Here is a 22,187-nt window from a genome sequence, read left to right as displayed (position 1 = left end):
GTATATACTATAAGGGACGTGAACATAAAAAGTAGTATTCTGCCTAGTATGGTTTCTGGCTTTATTCCATCCACCTGTCGCTCTGAATGACACTGTCGCTCTGAATGACACTGCAGGGGGCTGCACGTGTGGAGACAGCGCCCGCCGCCGCCAGAGCCTCGTCCGCAGGCGGGTTGCGCTACGTTGAGCGAGCTGCACCTGGGGGCGGCAAAGGCGACGCTGGAGGACTTGCAGGCGCTGCTGCAGGGTCTGCCCGCGCTGCGCCTGCTGCGCCACTACCAGCTGGTGCGCGCCCTCCACGCGCTGCACGCCGAACAGGCGCGCCGCGGAGACCACCTGCAACAGTACCGCCTCACCAACCTAGACGTCGACTTCTCTCATGTGGTAAGGCCCCGCGACGGAACAGCACTGCTACCCAAGTCTCACTACCTCACCTGGTTTTCTGAATTATTGTGTCCCAAATGGTGCTATGAAGGGCGAGTCGTAACTAGGTGTGTTGATATTTTTAAAAATATCGGGAATCCGATACATCGATATTAAAGAAAATATCATTATCAGCTGTCGATATATAGAAGAAAAGTACTGATATGTCGATACATCAACGGAAAAAATGTCGACGAACCAGCCTACAAAAATATCGGCTGCACATTGTAAACATACTGTCGGTTTTAGAGCTGTGTATTTAAGTGTCGATATATACGAAAATGGTTCAAATGGCTCTGAGCACTATGGGACTTAACTTCTGAGGTCATCAGTCCGCTAGAACTACTTAAACCTAACTAACCTAAGGACATCACGCACACCCATGCCTGCGGCAGGATTCGAACCTGCGACCGTAGCGGTCACTCGGTTGCAGACTGTAGCGCCTAGAACCGCTCGGTCACCCTGGCCGGCTATTGATTTATTATTGGATATTCTGTACATCATTGATCTATAAGTCTGCTTATCGCACTTACAGCAAGAACTGAAAGGAAAACGAAGCAACTTCACGCTTGGCGATAACCACTTTGCTAACAATGTAAGGCGTCCGATAGGTCCATCGTTAGGTTTCATTACATATCGGTCTTTTCAGAATACTTCATGTCGACTTCTGTCTTTTCTTCACTTCCACGAACACCAGCGACCTATCAGTCATAGTGTCAAAATTGCGTGGTGAATTTAAATGTTGCAATTTCTGTTAGTAGCGCCGAGCACCGATTACGTCAACATTTTCACTAAGACGTCTCCGCCCGCCGGAGAGGCCTATGTTGTCACTTAGATTTTTGTTTATCATTTTCAGCAACTGTTTGTGAAGAATGGCGTTGTGAAGAAATAGCACGCTGGTTGCGTTAAAAAATGATTTTTAACGCAACTGGAGTACTATTTTTCCACATCGGAAATCTTGTTATACCATTCCCACAGCCACCCCCCAGCGCAATCGGACTTCTTCTTTGTGCCACCTACACTTGCTTTACATAGTCAAAGAAAGACTGGACGTGACGAAAGCTGAAAAAGTAGTTAGACTCCTTCTTACAGTGCAATAAAATTATATTCTACTACAATTTTGAAAGATCAATTTCAAATATTAACCGAATGTTGCGAAAAATATATAATAGAAAATAAAAATGTAGGCACTCGTTATTGCCATTTTGATATCGATATATCAGTACACTGGGAAAAAATATCGTTTATGTACATCAATACTTTTTAGAAAAAAGCTCTGTAAGCTTACAGGAAGTGGACTAAAATATGGAATAACAAAAACTCAACACCATATCATGCCTACTATAGCGAGTGAAACCCTTTGGCATTCACAACAGCTTCCAGTTGTCTCGAAATGGATAAATACGTATACTGCAGTGCTCAGTGCTGTCAAGGGAACTTCGTACTATTTTTCTTGAAAAATAGTGTTACGTTCAGGAAACGACGATGAAAACGGGTATAGAGATCACACGTCTCTCTGTCGAAAGTAGGCCACAAGGACTCGACTCTATAATATTGAGACTGGTGGCTGGAATTATGGAAACACATTACCATGCCTAATACAGTGAGTGAGACCCTTTGGCATTCACAACCCTAAGTCATGTCATTGATAGATACTAATCTTGTGGATAAAGAGTGAAAGGCGCTAATGTTAAAAACAAGAAGTGAAACATGGCTGAAACAGCAATTGCTGAAATTCTTCACGGTAAATGATAACAGCCAAACAGTTAAAGGATAAAGATTTATCAAAATTCTTGACCACGGTTTCGGTAGATCTAAATATACCTTCATCAGAAGTAAAATACACTAAAATCACATCCTGCAGTAGAGATACATGAAAACAATTGTGCCAAAGGCGTCGTCAGTAGTTAAAATATCATCTCCATTTATACAACTTAATTATGGACAGAGGGTTGATGCGAAAACCCGTTGTCCATAATTACGTTGTATAAATGGAGATGAAGTTTTAACTATTGACGACGCTTTTGGCACAATTGTTTTTATGTATCTCTATTGCAGGATGTGATTTTAGTGTATTTTACTTCTGATGAAGGTATATTTAGATATACCGAAACCGTGGTCAAGAATTTTGATAAATCTTTATCCTGCAACTGTTTGGATGTTATCATTTACCGTGAATGTTAAAAACCGTTATCGAATAGAAAATTTTTCTCCACAGACACACCATACATACACTGAGGTGGCAAAAGTCATGGGACATCTCCCAATATCGTGTCGGACCTCCTTTCGGCCGGCGTAGTGCAGCAGCTCGGCGTGGCGTGGACTCGACAAGTCCTTGAAAGTCATGCTGCCGTCCATAACTGAAAAAGTTTTGCTGGTGCAGGATTTCGTGGACGGACTGACAACTCGATTATGTGCCATAAATGTTCGATGGGATTCATGTCGGACCATCTCGGTGGCCAAATCATTCGCTTAGAATTGTCCACAATGTCCTTCAAACCAATCGCGAACAACTGTAGCCCGGTGACATGGCGTCTTGTCATATATTCAAATTCCGTCGTTGTTTCGGAATATGAGGTCCATGAATGACTGCAAATTCTCAGCTAAGTAGCCGAACATTAACATTACCAGTCAGTAATCCATTTACATGCAGACCACCCTATTACGGAGCCGCCAACAGCTCGCACAGTGCCTTGTTGGCAACCAGGGTCCATGGCTTTGTGGATGAGTCGTGGCGGACTGACGCCAGCACTGGGTACGCTCGTTATATCGTTGCCATCGATTTGGAGGTTATATGTGATCTCTGGATATCGTGTGGCTTTCTTCCGGGTGGCGGGCTTCAAGAGTCGGTCGTCAGGTTTCGAAAAGGAAACTTTGAGAGACTTGGGACGTCTCCGGAGAAAGCAGTGTCGACTGCGACCGGGTGTGCCGTATCAGCGAGATGTGCCGCGGAGTTGTATTGTTCGGCAAGTCAGTGTTTTGGGGCAGCTCGGAGATCCAAGTTTCATGATTTCTATCAAGGAAAAGGTCGCTGAAGTAAAGAGGTTAAGCTGCTTGAGCCGCTGAGTTTTTCTGTGTGCAAACATCAAGTAAGTGGGCTTTTAGTGTGTGTGACTGAGCGACGTGTTAAAAGGCGTTTCACTCGTTAGATGATTGTGGAACAGCCGTTAATCGAAAAGTATGTGGATGAGCTCCATGTGAGCTGGTTAAGTGTTGGCTTCGCAGTGACGTCTTAGTTATAACTGTACTGGTTGTTCTCTAATTGATTATTAAGGGTATTAAGTGATTGAAAACTGCACCTAAGTGATATTACTATTATCGGGGAACCGTCCTTAAATGGTTTCAATTTAAAGGTCAGTGATTGCTGTGGACGGAACATTTCATAGACTGATGCACGTATGTCTGGTGCAAGGATTCTGCCCTGTATTTTTGTGTGTGTTTCAGAGAGTTGCAATTGTCCTGTGTTTGTGAAAGCTGCTGTAAGTGCCGACGCCTTAGAGGGGAGTGTGTTTACGTATCCCTCCCAAGGCTGGATTGCTTTGGGCAAAGGCCCCATATCCAAAGTTTAGCATGTTTCCTTTCCGCCAAGGCGGGTAAAACGCGATTTGTAATTTGATTATGATTTTCTGATGCTTGAACAAATGTTTTCTTTTTTTTAGTTACTTATAGACTTGCAACTAAGTAAACGTTGGAAGATAGAGCAGGTGTAAAGTAATTAAATTCTCTCTATCGATTGTCGTGTAATTTGGGCCAATTGCAGTGATCTGTTAATGTAGAAATAGGCAGTCCACAGTGCCTGTTGTGTCGATGTCACATCTCTATGTAAGTTACATTGTGTATTCACGTAAATAATCTGCGTTTGTTTCATGACAGTCTTTCTTGTTTCCGTTACATATTCATGTTCTAGTGAATTGTGGTTAACCACGTGGGTTTCGAGTGTTGTTTGTTCCGTGTAGTAATAAAATGCAATTAAGTGGCTGGCCCACTCCGATAGGAACCGTACTGTGAGTTGTAAGCTTTTGTTAAGCGTGGCGAAACCACGGCAATACTGTGTTTGCTGGTTATTTCTTAACTGATTTCATATGCATTTTATGGTTGTACTTGTTGGGTTCCGATAACTGTCAATAAAAACTTATACTAATTAATTGATGCATTGTACTGAAGACTGTGGGGACTTATCTGAAGGAACCTTATGTTAATAAATTAAGTATGTGTAAATCAAAGTATAAATACCAGCCATGATTCGCATTCCCGTTCCCCATCCTGATAATAGTGGTGGCATGGATTGTGCAAGGTCGTATTAAAGGGGCCACGTACCAGTGGAGTCTGTGGAGTCTGCGCCACACTCGAAACCTACCGTCAGCTCTCATCCCCTGAAATTGCGACTCATCTGACTAGCCCATGGTCTTTTAGTCGTCTAAGACCCAATCGATATGGTCACGACCCCAAAAGAGCCCGCGCGACCGCTACGGTCGCAGGTTCGAATCCTGCCTCGGGCATGGATGTGTGTGATGTCCTTAGGTTAGTTAGGTTTAAGTAGTTCTAAGTTCTAGGGGACTGATAACCACAGCAGTTGAGTCCCATAGTGCTCAGAGCCATTTGAACCATTTGAACCAAAAGAGCCGTTGTAGGCGATATCGAGCTGTTAATAGAGGCACTGGCGTCGGTCGCCAGCTGCCATAACCCATTAAAGCCAAATATCGCCTCATTGTCTTAATGGATAAGTTCGTCGTACGTCCCACATTGATTCCTGTCGTTATTTCACGCTTTATAGCTTTCTGTTAGCACTGAAAATTCTACCCAAACGCTACTGCTCTCGATCGTTACGTCCGTCAGCCATTGCATTGTCCGTGGTAATTCCCGAAATTTCTTATTTTCGCCGCACTCTTGGTACTGTGAATCTCGGAGTATTGAACTCCCTCACGATCTTCGAAATGGAATAACCCATGCCTCTAGCTCCAACTGCCATTCCGCTTACAATGTCTATTAATTACCGTCGTGCAGCCATAATCATGTGGTAAACCAGTTCACATGAATCATCCGAGTACAAATGGCAGGTCCACCAATCCACTGCCATTTTATATCTTGTATAGACGCTACTGCCACCATCTGTCTATGTGTATATCGCTATCACACGACTAATTTCACGTCAGTTTAAAGTGCAGCACGGATTTTTACAGATGTGCATAAGTTTTTTACACAGTACACGGAAAAAAGTAGCAGCAGTGACAAAATGAAATAGCGCCTTTCTAATGAGCCACTGGAGACAACGTGCTCCTTACATCAGAACCCTCAAAAAATCCTGATGTATCTCTGAAAGTTGGTTGAATCTGGAGTCATTATCTGTTTTGTCAAAGACGTGCAATATTTCAGAATGAGGCAATGGAGCGAAATGCTTGAGTACGTGAGGGGCATTATTGTGGACTCTCATAGTTGGTTTACTGAAAAATTTTAGTTGTAAATGCTCCAGAAGTACTGATGATAAACATCCAATTAAAAGGTCATTCCCTCATATGAACTTGAGCACTGCAAGCCACACGTCACGGGACACCTCTGGCCAATATTCACAACACTGTACTTCATCTTGCTTAAAGGAGATGCCGTCGTTAACATGAAGACAAATTTGTTAAAATCTCAGATATGTTCGGTTTATTTGCGTTAGCCTTTGAAAAAAATTTAAGAAATTAAACAAAAAACCAATATTTACTATGCACAGTATTATGTGAGTATTATTATTATCTATTATGATGTAACGCATCGTCCATACTAAAATGCACTACATTAACGTGTCCTTTCAGTCTGAATTTTTATTTTTGTATTTAACCATCGAGTGGGCGCCCCTGTGTATATAGTGCCACAACCAAAAATAAAATGATTTTGTGCGGTTCCATTTTTGTTTCACAACTGCAAACATGTATCAATTCCTTCAGTATTTCTTCAAGTAACACAGCGATAAATTGTGTTGTCGTACGTCCAAGTGAGCAGCAGTAATATACAATACGAAGATAGCTAGGCGAGATATAATGTACGATCAATTAAAAAAAATGACGGAAGTAGCAACATAATCCAACATTGAGGCAGTTGTCTTCGAGATAATTCGTGATCGAATAAGCAGCTGACCGAGATCTGATGTAACTGCACTGCTTAATGGTTCGAATGCGTCATTACTGTCCCTTTAAAGCTGTCCTTCGCAACAGAGAGTTATAGTGAAAATTTCATTATTGTTTTATAAAACAGTAGTTTAGCTCATATCATATAAGTTTATTTCCTCCTTGTTTAAATAAACTAAAATTAAACTGTGATTTTCATCATACTTGACTTACCTAGGTAACATAAGGAAACCTATTCTTTTCATAAGTATAAAGTGTGCCGCGCTCCCGCTCGTGATATTTAAAACGGCGCGACCGCACGAGGGTTAATTATATACGGATAAAAAATTTCACGTTGTTCTAATGTGCTCATCTATGACTTACACACATATCACGTGTGTTCTCCCGGACCCATCTTTGCTTGTTATTTTCGGACAACGTTGGCAAACTACACTTTCGGTGCCAGGTATGCGTGAGTCCATAAAATTTTATTATTACTTCTAGTGTCCATGATATTAGCGTTCGTAATACAACATTTCCGTAAAATCATTATTGTTACTCCCTTTTTGTTTGCTACCTAGACTTGAAGTTAATCTGCAGCGCAGATTGAATCCGGCTGTCGGTAAAAAAACGTTGTGACGCAAACAGTGTTTGTGTAGTTCTTATAACAAAAGGTTCACGATTCCTACGACATGGTATCAATTATGATGCTACAGTTAAGGAAAAAGCGACTGCCACTCCAGACGATGTCGCTTCCATGCCGCCTGCTACTCTTTTCTGCGTCACCTAGGGGATTGAATACCATACAGAATTAACACCGCGACTAGGGTGAAGCAAACTGAACAGCCCTACGCCATGTTTGTGTAAGCAAAAGAAATGAGCGCCTTACACGACAGCATGTAAGGACGATACGAGATAACTTTCAACTGTTAACGTCCAGCAGGTATCATCAGAAACAACATTACTTCTGAGTATAGCTCACAAACAGTTTATATACTTAGTCTCGCTAGCGGAGGAATCCTGCACAAGACAAGGCTGGTAACATTACAGCGTAGCACCGCGGTGAGCGTTAAATAACTTGCCACAGCCTATCACTAAGTATATCTCATCTCTTTCTGCGTCACACCATCATCTTCACAGGATTTTTGGAAGTATATCACTTGTTAAAGACAAATCTTCCGGTCCTGACTGTTAATAAATTAGCTTCCGTTACGAGTAAACTGCCGGCCGGTGTGGCCGTGCGGTTCTAGGCGCTTCAGTCTGGAACCGCGTGACCGCTACGGTCGCAGGTTCGAATCCTGCCTCGGGAATCGATGTGTGTGATGTCCTTAGGTTAGTTAGGTTTAAGTAGTTCTAAGTTCTAGGGGACTGATGACCTCAGATGTTAAGTCCCATAGTGCATATAGCCATTTGAACAATTTTTTTGTACGTTAATGCTGCCGCAAATGTTTTCAAAATGTTGGTGATGTAACGCGCCGAAATCAGCGCCTGAAAACAGAAGATAGGACCAATAACGTGGCGTGCAGACACTGCACACCAAACGCCATACACCAATCTATGGTGTTTGGTGGAAGCCATGCGGATTCTCCGCTGCCCAGAACCTGTGATTCAGTGAGTTGACATAACCACTCAGGTGGCACCAGACTTCATAAGACATAAAAAATAGATCCATGTCGAATACATTCATTGTTATCTCAGTGGACAGCCAAAACTGAGGAGCATCCGCTGGTTTTAATGCATGAACCACAGACACTCGTCAGGGACGAATGTGCAGCTCCAGATGGAGATTCGTCTGCATGATCGTCGTGATACGTCTGTCTCTTGTGACAGTCGTCATATTGATTTGGTAGGACTCTGAAACTTTTAATGGTGAACTGCAGCCACATTTTCAACTGTGCGGGCACGTTTTTGAATTTTTGTGACTTGTTCAAAACAGATCCCGTTTGACACCATTTTCGGGCTAAGCGTTGCGTGGAACTCTTTGCTGGCACTTTGACACCATTAAACTTCTCAGGAAACAGCTGACCTCACCGTTCCCGCGACTTTGTTGTCAGGTAAGTTTCTACAACGAACACCCGCTGCTCCACTGTAACACAGTCTCCTTTGCACTGCTTCACTCACACTGATACAGCTTTCTCTATGCTCTGAAGTGGTGTGGATCATGTGGCAGGCATACCTTCACATCCAATCATATCCACTCGTCTTCACCACTTGTATTTGCCCCATCTTGTATTAGCCCTAAAGAAAAAATAATCAGAAAATTTTTGTACTAGGATATGTTTCTGTTAGAGGCTGAAGTTTCCGAATTATTCAGTGAAAACGTACAAAGCTTTTCTTGAATAATTCTAAAGTCGTGGCCTCCAGAAAATACATATCCATTAAAATTTCTTACAAAACTGCCCAGTTTGCTTTTTCTGAGGCCTAATAATTTTCCATAGCAAGTGAGAGAATGTAAAAATCTAGCACATGGTTTTTGAAGCCACCACGCGTAGCGTAAATCCTGGCGGTAGAGGCAGCTGAATCACCCAGTATACTGTTGTTTATTTACAGTGTTACATTTACAATTTCACGATGACAATTTAAAGAAATATATTATGACTGTTGTAACCTCCCCGCAAGAATATAAGACAATGATAATGAGCTAAAAGTGTAATCTCCCCACAAAATTTTTAAAGACAATAATTGAATATAAATGCAAATAGTGCCAAATGCTAGCTTCGCACAGTAATAAAACTCAATGATAATAAAAATGTGCAAAAATGTTAAGTCCCCACAAAATTAACGTTAAGATGAACCTGATAAATTTTATAAGGGCAGCTGCGCTGACCTTCGGCCCTGTGCAATAATTAAACCTGAACACAAAAACCAAAATTCTTACCTCAGTAAACTGCATCTATATCTGCTCTTATTTTATGGCACAGCTTCGTGCAATGGTGGCCCATGTTTAATTTTGATTCTTGGAGGGAATGCATAGGAAATATTATTTAACTTGAAATGAATCTTTTTCTTTAAAAAGGTTACTTTGTAGAAAAATTATTATTGGGGAAATTCTTGAACAAATTAATTACAATTAACATGTTATTAGCTGAGCGCAATGCTGCTTCATTACATTCGATAACAATATACCTCGTCCAGAACTGTGACCAGAGACCCATGTCGACGCCCGCTCAGTACAACCGTCCACTCGCTACAGGTACTTCCGACTCCTCACATACTACTTCCGACTGAGTCCAACTCACAACTGCAACTGACTACTACTGCAAACAGAGTGCAACTCGCAACTGAACTGAGTCCAACTCGCAACTGAACACTCGCGCGGTCAAGCGCAAACTTGCAACGATAAATAACTCTCTGGTCAGAGATTCTGTCATGGCTCGCCATCGCTGTACTGAATACATACATGTTTCACTGTGACCCTGTATACTGTTTCATAACATAATGATGTACCTAACAGGAAACGAACTATCGACGCTTAATCAGCACAGAGTCAGGAAATATCGTTGTGGCCCTTTGTCCACATAAGTAATTAGTGATGTCGACAAGGGATTTCGATTTCACGTTTCGGAGAAGGCTTTTGACACCACTCTTCCCAAGCGACTTCTAATCAAATTGCGTGCCATTGCAGTATCCTTCCAGTTGTGCCACTGGCATCGTGACTTCCGTAGTAAATGGCGGGAAGTCATCTAACAGGAAGGAAGTGAAATTAGTTGTTTCCCAAGGATGTATAATAATCTCTTTGCTGTTCTTTATATAAACGATTTCGGAGACTTCCTCAGGAGCCCAGTTACATTACACGCAGATAATACTGTCATTTACAGTTCAGTAAAGTCATCAAAAGTTCAAAACTAGTTGCCACATGATTTACGCAGCACGTATTTAAGGTGCGAAATGTGGCAACTAACGCAGAATATTAAAAAGTGTGAGGTCCTCCACAAGGGTAACAAGAAATTACTCTAAATTTCTATTATTTTATTCACAAATGTCCGTCTACATTGCACATTACTACAGAATCATCAGTTTCAGTTTACAGTTATTATGATGTCTGGTACAAAATAGAAAAACCGCTACTTTAAATTAATAGGTTCAATTGACTGAACGCGAAGTCTGCAGAAAAAATCTAAGAGTGCATAAAGAGGGAAATAAGGCTACCTAGCATAACATAGCATGTAAACATTCTGACATCAGTATAAACATCAAATAATTTGTAATCGCAGGTAAATGAGCAAATGATTGCTGTGGCCTGAGGGCGTCCTCTTCTTGTTCAAATACTAATCTAACAGTATACTGATAGACACACATTTAATTAATGACTGTGAATGCGGTATTTTAAGCTATTGAATCTGGGATTCTAGACACTTGCGTTACCACACAACTAGTTCCCTCTACCACCTACAACTCGTATTTCCGTCAGTACAGGACGCCCTCAGGCAATTGCTGGTACTTGCTCATGTACCTGCGTGTACAAATTATGTGTCATAGATGGTTGTGCAAGAATAAACTTAATGGTAAAGTGTAACTCTCAGCCACGTTATCCTTTCCATCTATTCCTAGATTTTTTCTCTAGACTTTGCTTTCACCCAATTGACTCGTTTATTGTTACAGTAATGTTTTTTCTTTTTGTTTTGTAACAGACTGGACGATGGATTCAAGCCGAAACTAGTCGTTGTCAAATCAAATGAGTAGTAATGTGCGATCAAGAAAGGAATTTATGAATAAAGTTGCGAACATTATCTCCACGTCGTTTAAGGACTCCGTGTTCATCTGATAAATTTCGGCCACAAGATAAGTCTAGGAGATTTGAAGGTTATCGATTCAACTAAATACCTGCCACTATGGATTTCAGTTCAGAAAAACTTGAAGTAGAGCCATCCCACGGGAATACTGTGTAGAAAGAGAACCAAAGAATGCGCTTTGTTGGCAGGACACGTGGAGGATGCAACAAATGTATTATACTATCTAAAATACGTTTGTCCGTAATCTGGTAGAGTATCGATGTGCAGTATGGGAGCCTTACCAGATAGGATTGGCGGACGACATCGAAAAATTCCAATTAACTGTAGCTCGTTTTGTGTTATTGTGAAATAGGGGAGTTTCACGTATATAATAGGCGATCTGGGGAGGCAATTACTAAAACATAGGCATTTCTCATTACCGCGAGGTCTTTTCAGGAAATTTCTACGTCAATGTTCTCCTAAGAATGTGCAAATATTTTGTTCATACCAAACTACACAGGGAGAAATGATCGTTGTAATCAAATTAGAGAAATCAGATCTAGCACGGAAAGATTGAAGTGCGCTGTTCCAAAGTGGGTCGGTCGAGAAATAAAATGAAAGTGACTCGACGAACCGTCTGCCAGGTTCTTACGTGTAAACTACAGAGTAGTCATGTAGATATACGTATACATGTAAATTATTCATTAAATTGACCTGGTAGTTGTTGCCAACTGAAAGTACTCGTACTCCGTTTGCCAAATTCTTAGTTAATCTAAAATCCTCGCTAGAGTTGTCAAATGAAACCCAACTGTTTCTCTTGCTATCTTTCTGGTTTAATAACGAAACCGACCCTATGATAGAGTGTAAAGGAAACAATTAATTAATTCAAAAGGTTGAGCCCTGGAAGCATGTAATACGTAATTATACTTTCTAAATGGTTGTCGGAAAGGCAGATTCAGCACATGGAAAGGTCAAAGTAACATTCGGTGAAATTAAAACCATAGGCGATAAAATGAAGAATGCAAAACGAAATTCATTCTTAAAGTGAGAGGAAACCGCGGATAGGTGGAAAGAGTCTATTGAAGGCCTTTACGAGGGCAGGTACTGTGTAACGACGTGACGGAAGAAGAAATGGGAATCAGTCTGGACGACGTAGAAAATCTAGTATTAGAGTTTAACAGATATTTGCAGGACTTGTGATCAGACAAGGAGGAAGCCATAAACAACAGTTCCTAGGATTTTCTAAAACCATTTGTGGTAGCTGTAATGAAACGATCAAGTTGTTGCGTGGTATCTGGAGGCGGCAAACGTACCAGAAGACTTACGAAAAAAGAATCAACCACACAATCCTGAAGATAGCAAGGGAAAGTAAGTGCGAGAACTATCGCACAATCAGCTTAATACCTCATGTGGAAAACAAACTTGAGGGTCTGTTAGATGGCGATTTATTTGGCTTTAGGAAAAGTGAAAGACACCAGAGAGACAATTTTGACTTTGCGATTGATATTGGAAATAAGACTGAACCCAAATCAAGACACTTTCGTAGGATTTATCGACCTGGAAAAAGTGTTCGGCAAAGTATAATGCTGCAAGACGTTCAAAATCCTGAGAAAAATAGGGGTAATGGTGGAAATGAAAGAATGTTTCCAGAGTGGGTTAAAAGCTCAGGGTGAAAGGATATCTGTGATAAGATCTGCTGATGACATTGCTATCCTCGGTGAAAGAATTATAGCACATACACAACGAAATTAACAGTTTTACGATCATATAAAATGGATTAAATGTAATCTGAGTTCGAAGAATGCACTTTGAAGCAGCAGAAATAATACTAGCGTTAATCTTAACATCAAAACTGGTGACCACAAAGCTGATAAAGAGAGAGAATTTAGCTACTACGGACTGGAATCTATCCAACAGGATTTTGGGTACTGGCGCTACTATGTAATGAAGAGATTTCAACCGGAGAAGTCAGAAGACTCAAGCACAAGAAAGAAAAAAATAAAACTCTTTAGTGTAAAAGGGATTTTCCTTGTAGGGACAACCAGTGGTAAGCACACGGTTATGCTGTCTTTATTAGATCGAAAACTGCAATATAATCGAAACAACATAAACTCATCTGACAGCGATTATAAATATATCTCCACTGGTTTGTCTACAAATATTAATTCACTATTGGCTACTCGTACAGGCCTTGACTGAATTCCACTCTATACCTCCCACAAGCATTTGTGGTGCATTCGGTTCCAGATCGCTGAACTCATTTTAACGAAGCATAAAATAACAAAAAAAGAAGAGTCACCTTGCGGTCGTGAACAGTTGTAACAAAAAGAGGTTAGCATAATAAATTATATATATGAAGACAGTAACTGTTCTCGAAAGAACAGATACTGTTGATGACCGTGCAGCTTTTCCCTGGAATAAATGATGACTAACTGAAACCCTCAGATGCCGACAGGTGTTGTTGATATACCTCGATGTGGACAGCTGAAGATGTGTGCCCCAACAGGGACTCGAACCCGGGATCTCCTGCTTACATGGCAGACGCTCTATCCATTTTTTTTTTTTGATCGTTGTGCTAGGTCGTTGCGGACGTCGCAAGACATCCTGTTCAAGTTCGGTGGTTGATCCTTCCACTCAGTTTTTTATTACAGATGCCACCCGGCGCTCTGACCGAACACGCTGAGCTACCGTGCCGGCTGGTCAGCCACCGAGGACACAGATTAATGCTGCGACTGCAGGGACTTATCCCTTGCAAGCTTCCCGTGAGACTCAGATTCCCACCTGTCCACAATTCTACATATGTAATGTACCTTATAGACATTTGCCCATCCACTCATTACTCGCGCACACTTTGGCGGGTACATTACGTATGTAGAATTGTGGACAGTTGGGAATGTGTGTCTCACGGGAAGCGTGCAAGGGATAAGTCCCTGCAGTCACGCTATTCATCTGTGTCCTCGGTGGCTCAGATGGATAGGGCGTCTGCCACATAAGCAGGAGATCCCGGTTTCGAGTCCCGGTCGGGGCATACATTTACAGCTTTCCACATCTAGGTATGTCAACAACACCTGTCGGCAGCTGAGGGTCTCATTTAGTCATCATTTATAATAAATTATGTTTCTTAGAATATACAAGGCCTGACCTGTGAGAAAGGATAATGAGGAGGTGTCTCTGTGATTCCGATGAAGTCACTCGTGGGCCAAAATTTAATTTTCCTACTGTTTTTTTATTTCAGCAAGATGTTAGATGAGGGAACGGTGATGGTGCTCGAGCTAATCAGCAATGGAAATGCCATCAACTGTATGGGAGTCCACTGTTTAAACTTCACACTATGATCAAAGTACCGTCTGTCAAAGAGAAGCGAAAAAAAAGTTAAGAAACTGTATTTAATCTATTAGTTCCTTTTAACATTTTCAAGCAAATACTTCGGGTAATACACAAACAGAAACAATTTTAAATTCTAGTGGCCTCTGAACACTCTGCACAGATGCGAAGGGCAAGTATCGAGTGGATACACTAGTCAGTATGGCTTTCTCATGAGAAACCGCTTAGAGAATCTACACTCTATCATTCCAACCAAATTTCCAATTGATTCTAAAAATAATATATAAAGTGAATTCGCTCAGAACCACTGGAATAAAGAGGGCACTTAGGAATATTATCAAAAATTATCTGCAGCGTATCATTTCACACACAAAACATGGTTATGTGTCACGTCAAAGAAAATTCCATATGACGCCGTTCATGTCTGCATTCTTTCTCCGCAGACAAGGGAACAGAACTATCGTGCTCAACGTGTTTGTGCTTCGCGCTTCCTCTGTATTCGCCACAAGAACTCCCGAAGTTACTATTGTCGCCTGTCCGCCTGTCGACTCAAAGAGCACAGGCTGAGATCGACTGTCGTGAGCACCTTTGTAGATGACGACAGCCAGTAGACGTGCGCACAAAACAATTGTAAAGTAATAAAGAAATGTGGCTAACAAGCTCATTTCATCACTCCAAGTACCTTCGATTCTTCCAAAAAGGCATCTTGAAAAGTAATTCCTCTGAATATTTTATGTGAGTTTTAAATAGAACAACCTTTATTAACATTCTACATCTTTATTCACCAGCTACTTATTTATTTCTCAATTTAGTCACCTTCGTGACGAACACTTCTCTCCCCAAAGGAGAGACAAGTTTGTTGTTGCCGTCACTTTAGAATGCTTGACATTGTTAACGGGTCCACAACCTCACCTCTGCTTGAACTGCTTCATCACTATGAAATTGCGGTCCACGAAGATGTTCTTAAAGTTACGGAGAAATGAAAATCGAATGGGTCCAAGTCGGGGTTGTATGGTGGATGATCGCTGACAGGAAACCGAAAGCGTCGGATTGTTGTAGATGCCGCAGCTTTCGTGTGTGGTCTCGCATTGTCATGCTGAAGCACAGAATGCTTCATGTGTGGATGAACTTTTCCAATTCATGATTTCAGTGTTTTGAGGGTCTCTCATGCACAGACGAGGTTCAGTTAGTCGTCTTCAAGTTACAAGCTACAATTCTGAGACCTCTACCGGGAAAGCGTCCATCTTGAGTCACTGAAGCGAGAAAGTCGATCGAGTAATAAGAATGACATGTAAATATCTCACCGAGACTACGAAGAGAAAAAAAAAAAATTAAAGGCATTACTTATCAGCACGCAGTCGAATATTGGGTATATCTTAAGTTTCTCAGTAACGGAGGGTACTCACAATAACAAAAATTCCTACTAATAGTACTACTAATACTAAGAATAAAATTGAGATCCGATTCGTAGGTCAGCCGGAAGAAAAACATTGTCTTCAAAAGTCAAAAATCATTAAATTTCGTATTCATCATCGTGCATGAAAAGTAAATATTGATTACGTTGTTGCTTCTAGATACTCATAGTAAGCTTAAAAGATCTTTGGAAGGTTTACAAAACATCCATGCACTTTAAAGTGCCTAAGGATTTACTTTTCTAGATGAAATAAGGAGACAGAGGTATCCTAAGGTACTGGCACAACAGTGTGTTGTTGTTGTTGTGGTCTTCAGTCCTGAGACTTCTATTCTCTTCGTGTCCAAACTGTTTATCGTCCATGTTTCACTTCCATACATGGCTACACTCCATACAAATACTTTCAGAAATGACTTCCTGACACTTAAATCTATACTCGATGTTAACAAATTTCTCTTCTTCAGAAACGCTTTCCTTGCCATTGCCAGTCTATATTTTATATCCTCTCTACTTCGACCATCATCAGTTATTTTGCTCCCAAAATAGCAAAACTCCTTTACTACTTTAAGTGTCTCATTTCCTAGTCTAATTCCCTCAGCATCACCAGACTTAATTCGACTACATTCCATTATCCTCGTTTTGCTTTTGTTGCTGTTCATCTTATATCCTCCCTTCAAGACACCATCCATTCCGTTCAACTGCTCTTCCAAGTCCTTTGCTGTCTCTGACAGAATTACAATGTCATCGGCGAACCTCAAAGTTTTTATTTCTTCTCCATGGATTTTAATACCTACTCCAAATTTTTCTTTTGTTTCCTTTACTGCTTGCTCAAGATACAGATTGAATAACATCGGGGAGAGGCTACAACCCTGTCTCACTCCCTTCCCAACCGCTGCTTCCCTTTCATGTCCCTCGACTCTTATAACTGCCATCTGGTTTCTGTACAAATTGTAAATAGCCTTTCGCTCCCTGTATTTTACCTCTGCCACCTTTAGAATTTGAAAGAGAGTATTCCAGTCAATATTGTCAAAAGCTTTCTCTAAGTCTACAAATGCTAGAAACGTAGGTTTGCCTTTCCTTAATCTTTCTTCTAAGATAAGTCGTAAGGTCAGTATTGCCTCACGTGTTCCAGTATTTCTACGGAATCCAAACTGATCTTCCCCGAGGCCGGCTTCTACTAGTTTTTCCATTCGTCTGTAAAGAATTCGTGTTAGTATTTTGCAGCTGTGGCTTATTAAACTGATTGTCCGGTAATTTTCACATCTGTCAACACCTGCTTTCTTTGGGATTGGAATTATTATGTTCTTCTTGAAGTCTGAGAGTATTTCACCTGTTTCATACATCTTGCTCACCAGATGGTAGAGTTTTGTCCGGACTGGCTCTCCCAAAGCCGTCAGTAGTTCCAATGGAATGTTGTCTACTCTGGGGGCCTTGTTTCGACTCAGGTCTTTCAGTGCTCTGTCAAACTCTTCACGCAGTATCGTATCTCCCATTTCATTTTCATCTACATCCTCTTCCATTTACATAATATTGTCCTCAAGTACATCGCCCTTGTATACACCCTCTATATACTCCTTCCACCTTTCTGCTTTCCCTTCTTTGCTTAGAACTGGGTTTCCATCTGAGCTCTTGATGTTCATACAAGTGGTTCTCTTATCTCCAAAGGTCTCAAAGGTCTCTTTAATTTTCCTGTAGGTAGTATCTATCTTACCCCTAGTGAGATAAGCCTCTACATCCTTACATTTGTCCTCTAGCCATCCCTGCTTAGCCATTTTGCACTTCCTGTCGATCTCATTTTTGAGACGTTTGTATTCCTTTTTGCCTGCTTCATTTACTGCATTTTTATATTTTCTCCTTTCATCAATTAAATTCAATATTTCTTCTGTTACCCAAGGATTTCTACTAGCGCTCGTCTTTTTACCTATTTGATCCTCTGCTGCCTTCACTACTTCATCCCTCAAAGCTACCCATTCCTCTTCTACTGTATTTCTTTCCCCCATTCCTGTCAATTGTTCCCTTATGCTCTCCCTGAAACTCTGTACAACCTCTGGTTCTTTCAGTTTATCCAGGTCACATCTCCTTAAATTCCCACCTTTTTGCAGTTTCTTCAGTTTTAATCTACAGGTCATAACCAATAGATTGTGGTCAGAGTCCACATCTGCCCCTGGAAACGTCTTACAATTTAAAACCTGGTTCCCAAATCTCTGTCTTACCATTATATAATCTATCTGATACCTTTTAGTATCTCCAGGGTTCTTCCAAACAGTGTATACCAACAAAAAGGATGCATATATAACAGCAGGTTGCAAGGCACCCCAGAAATGCCCAATAATGTTCATGTCTGGGGAGTTCGGTGGCCAGCGGAAGTGTTTAAACTAAGAAGAGTGTTCCTGGAGCCACTGTGTAGCAATTCTGTACATGTGGTGTGTCTTTTTGTCCTGCTGGATTTGCCCAAATCCGTCGGAATGCACAGTGGACATGAATGGATGCAGGTGATCAGACATGGTGCTTACGTACGTGTCACCTATGAGAGTGGTATCTGGTCGTATCAGAGGTCCCATATCACTCTAGCTGCACGCGCCCCACACCATTCCAGGGCCTCCATCAGCTTCAACAATCCCCTGCTGACAAGCAGGGTCCAATCCAGTATACATCCATCCGCTCGATACAATTTGGAACGAGACTCGTTCAACCAAGCTACATGTTTGGAATCATCAACAGCCCAATGTCGATATTGACGAGTCCGAGCGAGGAGTTGTTTCGTAATCAAGGGTACACGAGTGGGCATTCGGCTCCGAATGCCCATATCGATAATGTATCTATGAATGCTTCGCTCGCTGGCACTTGTCGATGGTCCAGCAATGAAATCTGCAGCAATTTGCGGAAGCATTGCCGTTATGTCACGTAGAACGGTTCTCTGTCACCGTTGGCCCCGTTCTTGAAGGACCTTTATCCGGCCGAAGAGATATCGGAGATTTGATGTTTAGCCGGGTTCGTGAAATTCACGTTACACTCGCGAAATGGTCTTACAGAGAAATTTTTACTTTATCACTACCTCGGAGATGCTGTGTCTTATCGCTCGTGCGCCGACTCTAACACAACTTTCAAACTCACTTAAATCTTCATAACCTGCCATTGTAGCATCAGTAACCGGTCTAACGACTGCGACAGATACTTGTTGTCTTATACAGGCGTCGCCGACGGTAGCGCCGTATTCTGCCTGTTTAGATATCTCTGTGTTTGAATATGCAAGCCTATACCTGTTCCTTTGGCGCTTCAGTATATAGAAAGATCTGCTAGCCAATGCACATTTGGAAATGTCAATCACGTGTTCGAAACGTTTGTATAGCAATAATGAAGCGAAACTAAATGCCACATTTCAAGGTTGAATGCAGAATAAGTACAGGTGAACAAGCGAAAGGATTTATGAACATCTTAAGTTATAAAGCACATTTTAAGCATTGAACTCTGACTCAAGATTTGTGATATTCCGCAAATATCTTAGTTACACCACAATATTACGTGGAAGGTCACAGAAAATTACCGCTGGAGTCTTAGCACCATCATAAATTTTTCTTAGGCGAAATGAAATGCTGATAACGTAGCCCGTTCAAACATCATATGCGAAATTTATGCCGGCAATGAAGGAGATAAAACGAGTAGGCCTTAGCCGGGACGTGGGGCGGCAGTGAGGGCGGAATCCGCGGCACTTGTCACCTCCGGAGAGCGCCGTCGTCTTATGCGCGCCCATAGATAACACGTGCCCTGACACTGAGCAACGGGGTCCGCCGGCAGATAGATGGTGCCGCTGAGCCGCTTATAATGGAGCACTCGAGTAGCTCAACCAGGGAGGGAGTCTGTAACGGAGCTGAACCTCGGCGCGTAACTGACAGCGGCTATGTAGCACTGCTCGTGTCGCTGCTGGCTGGTTCGCCTAGGCACGCCATTTGAGAAGGTGTTCCATCCTGCCGTATTCCCTTCACACCTTGGTGGTAGAAAAACATCTTACCTTCACAATTGAAAGAAAAACAGCCCTCGGTCACTATATTTAAACGAATTAAACGGGTTTCAACACTGCTAGGAGTGTCTTCCTCAGAATTTAAATCAAAGAATGGTCTATATGCTATAACATGGTCACAGAATTATGACTAAAAACGTATGATAGAGTATAAGTACGGAATTATCATACTTACGTCATTTATAAAATAATAAATATGCTAAAAGGGCATTAGTCATAAAGATATTTAAGATAAATAAAAATGTGATGGAGAGACGCTAAGGGCTGCTCGTTACTTGCGTGGTGCAGGTTGCAAAACGGAGTCTTTGTCCTTTTGGCATATTTATTATTTTATAAAGGACGTAAGTACGATAATTCCGTACTTATACTCTACCATACGTTTTTAGTCATAATTCTGTGACCAGGTTATAGAATATAGACCTTTCTTTGATTTACATTCTGAGGAAGACACTCCTAGCAGTGTTGAAACCCGGTTAATTCGTTTAAATTTAGTGACCGAGGGCTGTTTTTCTTTCAGTTGTAACTATTCACGGTCTCTGAACCTGCAGCCATGTAAAAAATTTTGCGAATCTTACCGTCAGTATGAGATTTTCATACTCAACTCGGGCGCAAATCACATGCCGCTATTTGGGATGGATAATGAGATGCGAAAGATGTGTTTATACTTGTTATTATAAATTACTTCTGACCCTTTTGTGACATGCACCAGCAGCATCGATGTGTTTGGAGGCCAGTAGCGATATTACGGCAGGCTGGAGTGCTTGTGGTGGATGACCGGCTGCGACAGGTGAAAATACACTACTGGTCATTAAAATTGCTACACCACGAAGATGACGTGCTACAGAGGCGAAATTTAACCGACAGGAAGAAGCTGGTGTGATATGCAAATGAGTAGCATTTCAGAGCATTCACACAAGGTTGGCGCCGGTGGCGACACCTACATCGTGCTGACATGAGGAAAGTTTACAACTGATTTCTCATACACAAACATCAGTTCACCGGCGTTGCCTGGTAAAACGTTGTTGTGATTTCTCGTGTAAGGAGGAGAAATGCGTACCATCACATTTCCGACTAGGATAAAGGTCGGATTGTGGCGTATCGCGATTGCGGTTTATCGTATCGCGACATTGCTGCTCGAGTTGGTCGAGATCTAATGATTGTTAGCAGAAGATGGAATCGGTGGGTTCAGGAGGGTAATACGGAACGCCGTGCTGGATCCCAACGGTCTCGCACCACTAGCAGTCGAGATGACAGGCATCTTATACACATGGCTGTAACGGATCGTGCAGCCTCGTCTCGATCCCTGAGTCAAAAGATGGGGACGTTTACAAGACAGCAACCATCTGCACGAACAGTTCGACGACGTTTGCAGCAGCATTGACTATCAACTCGGAGACCACGGCTGCGGTTACCCTTGACATCGCATCAAGACAGGAGCGCCTGCGACGGTGTACTCAACGACGAACCTGGGAGCATAAATGGCAAAATAACATTTTTTTGGGATCAATCCAGGTTCTTTTTACAGCGTCATGATGGTCGCTTCCGTGTTTGGCAACATCGCGGTTAACGCACATTGTAAGCGTGTATTCGACATCGCCATACTGGCGTGTCACCCGGCGTGATGGTATGGGGTGCCATTGGTTCCACGTCTCGGTCACTTCTTGTTCGCATTGACGGCACTTTGAACAGTAGACGTTACATTTCAGTTGTGTTACGACCCGTGGCTCTACCCTCCATTCGATCCTAGCGAAACCCTACATTTCAGCACGATAATGCACGACCGCTTTTCTGGATACAAAAAATGTTCGACTGTTGCCCTGGCCAGCAAATTCTCCAGATCTCTCACCTATTGAAAATGTCTGGTCAATGGTGGACGAGCAACTGGCTCGTCACAAGACGCCAGTCACTACTTTTGATGAGCGGTGGTATCGTGTTGAAGCTGTATGGGCAGCTGTACCTGTACACGCCATGCAAGCTCAGTTTGACTCAATGCCCAGGCGTATCAAGGCCGTTATTACGGCCAGAGGTGGTTGTCTTAGGTACTGATTTCTCAGGATCTATGCACTCAAACTGCTTGAAAATGTAATCACATGTCAGTTCTAGTATTATATATTTGTTCAATGAATACCCGTTTATCATCTGCATTTCTTCTTGGTGTAGCAATTTTAATGGCCAGCAGTGTAGTTAGTGGAAAAAGATGATTTTAAGTT

At 41.9% G+C, this 22,187-nt stretch overlaps 1 protein-coding gene across 1 annotated transcript in view; it reads left to right on the top strand.

The window, feature by feature from the left end:
* Nucleotides 1-22,187, top strand: part of LOC126235336 (uncharacterized) — a 148,037-nt gene that overhangs the window by 53,252 nt on the left and 72,598 nt on the right. Inside the window, exon 4 of the mRNA XM_049944058.1 lies at nucleotides 117-384. Within this exon, the coding sequence (XP_049800015.1) occupies nucleotides 117-384 (268 nt within the window). The remainder of the gene's footprint in view (nucleotides 1-116; nucleotides 385-22,187) is intronic.

Source organism: Schistocerca nitens, chromosome 2, assembly GCF_023898315.1.
Source record: "Schistocerca nitens isolate TAMUIC-IGC-003100 chromosome 2, iqSchNite1.1, whole genome shotgun sequence".
NCBI lineage: Eukaryota > Metazoa > Arthropoda > Insecta > Orthoptera > Acrididae > Schistocerca > Schistocerca nitens.
The sequence above is the reverse complement of the archived record's forward strand: the minus strand, read 5'-3'. Positions and strand labels throughout refer to the sequence as shown.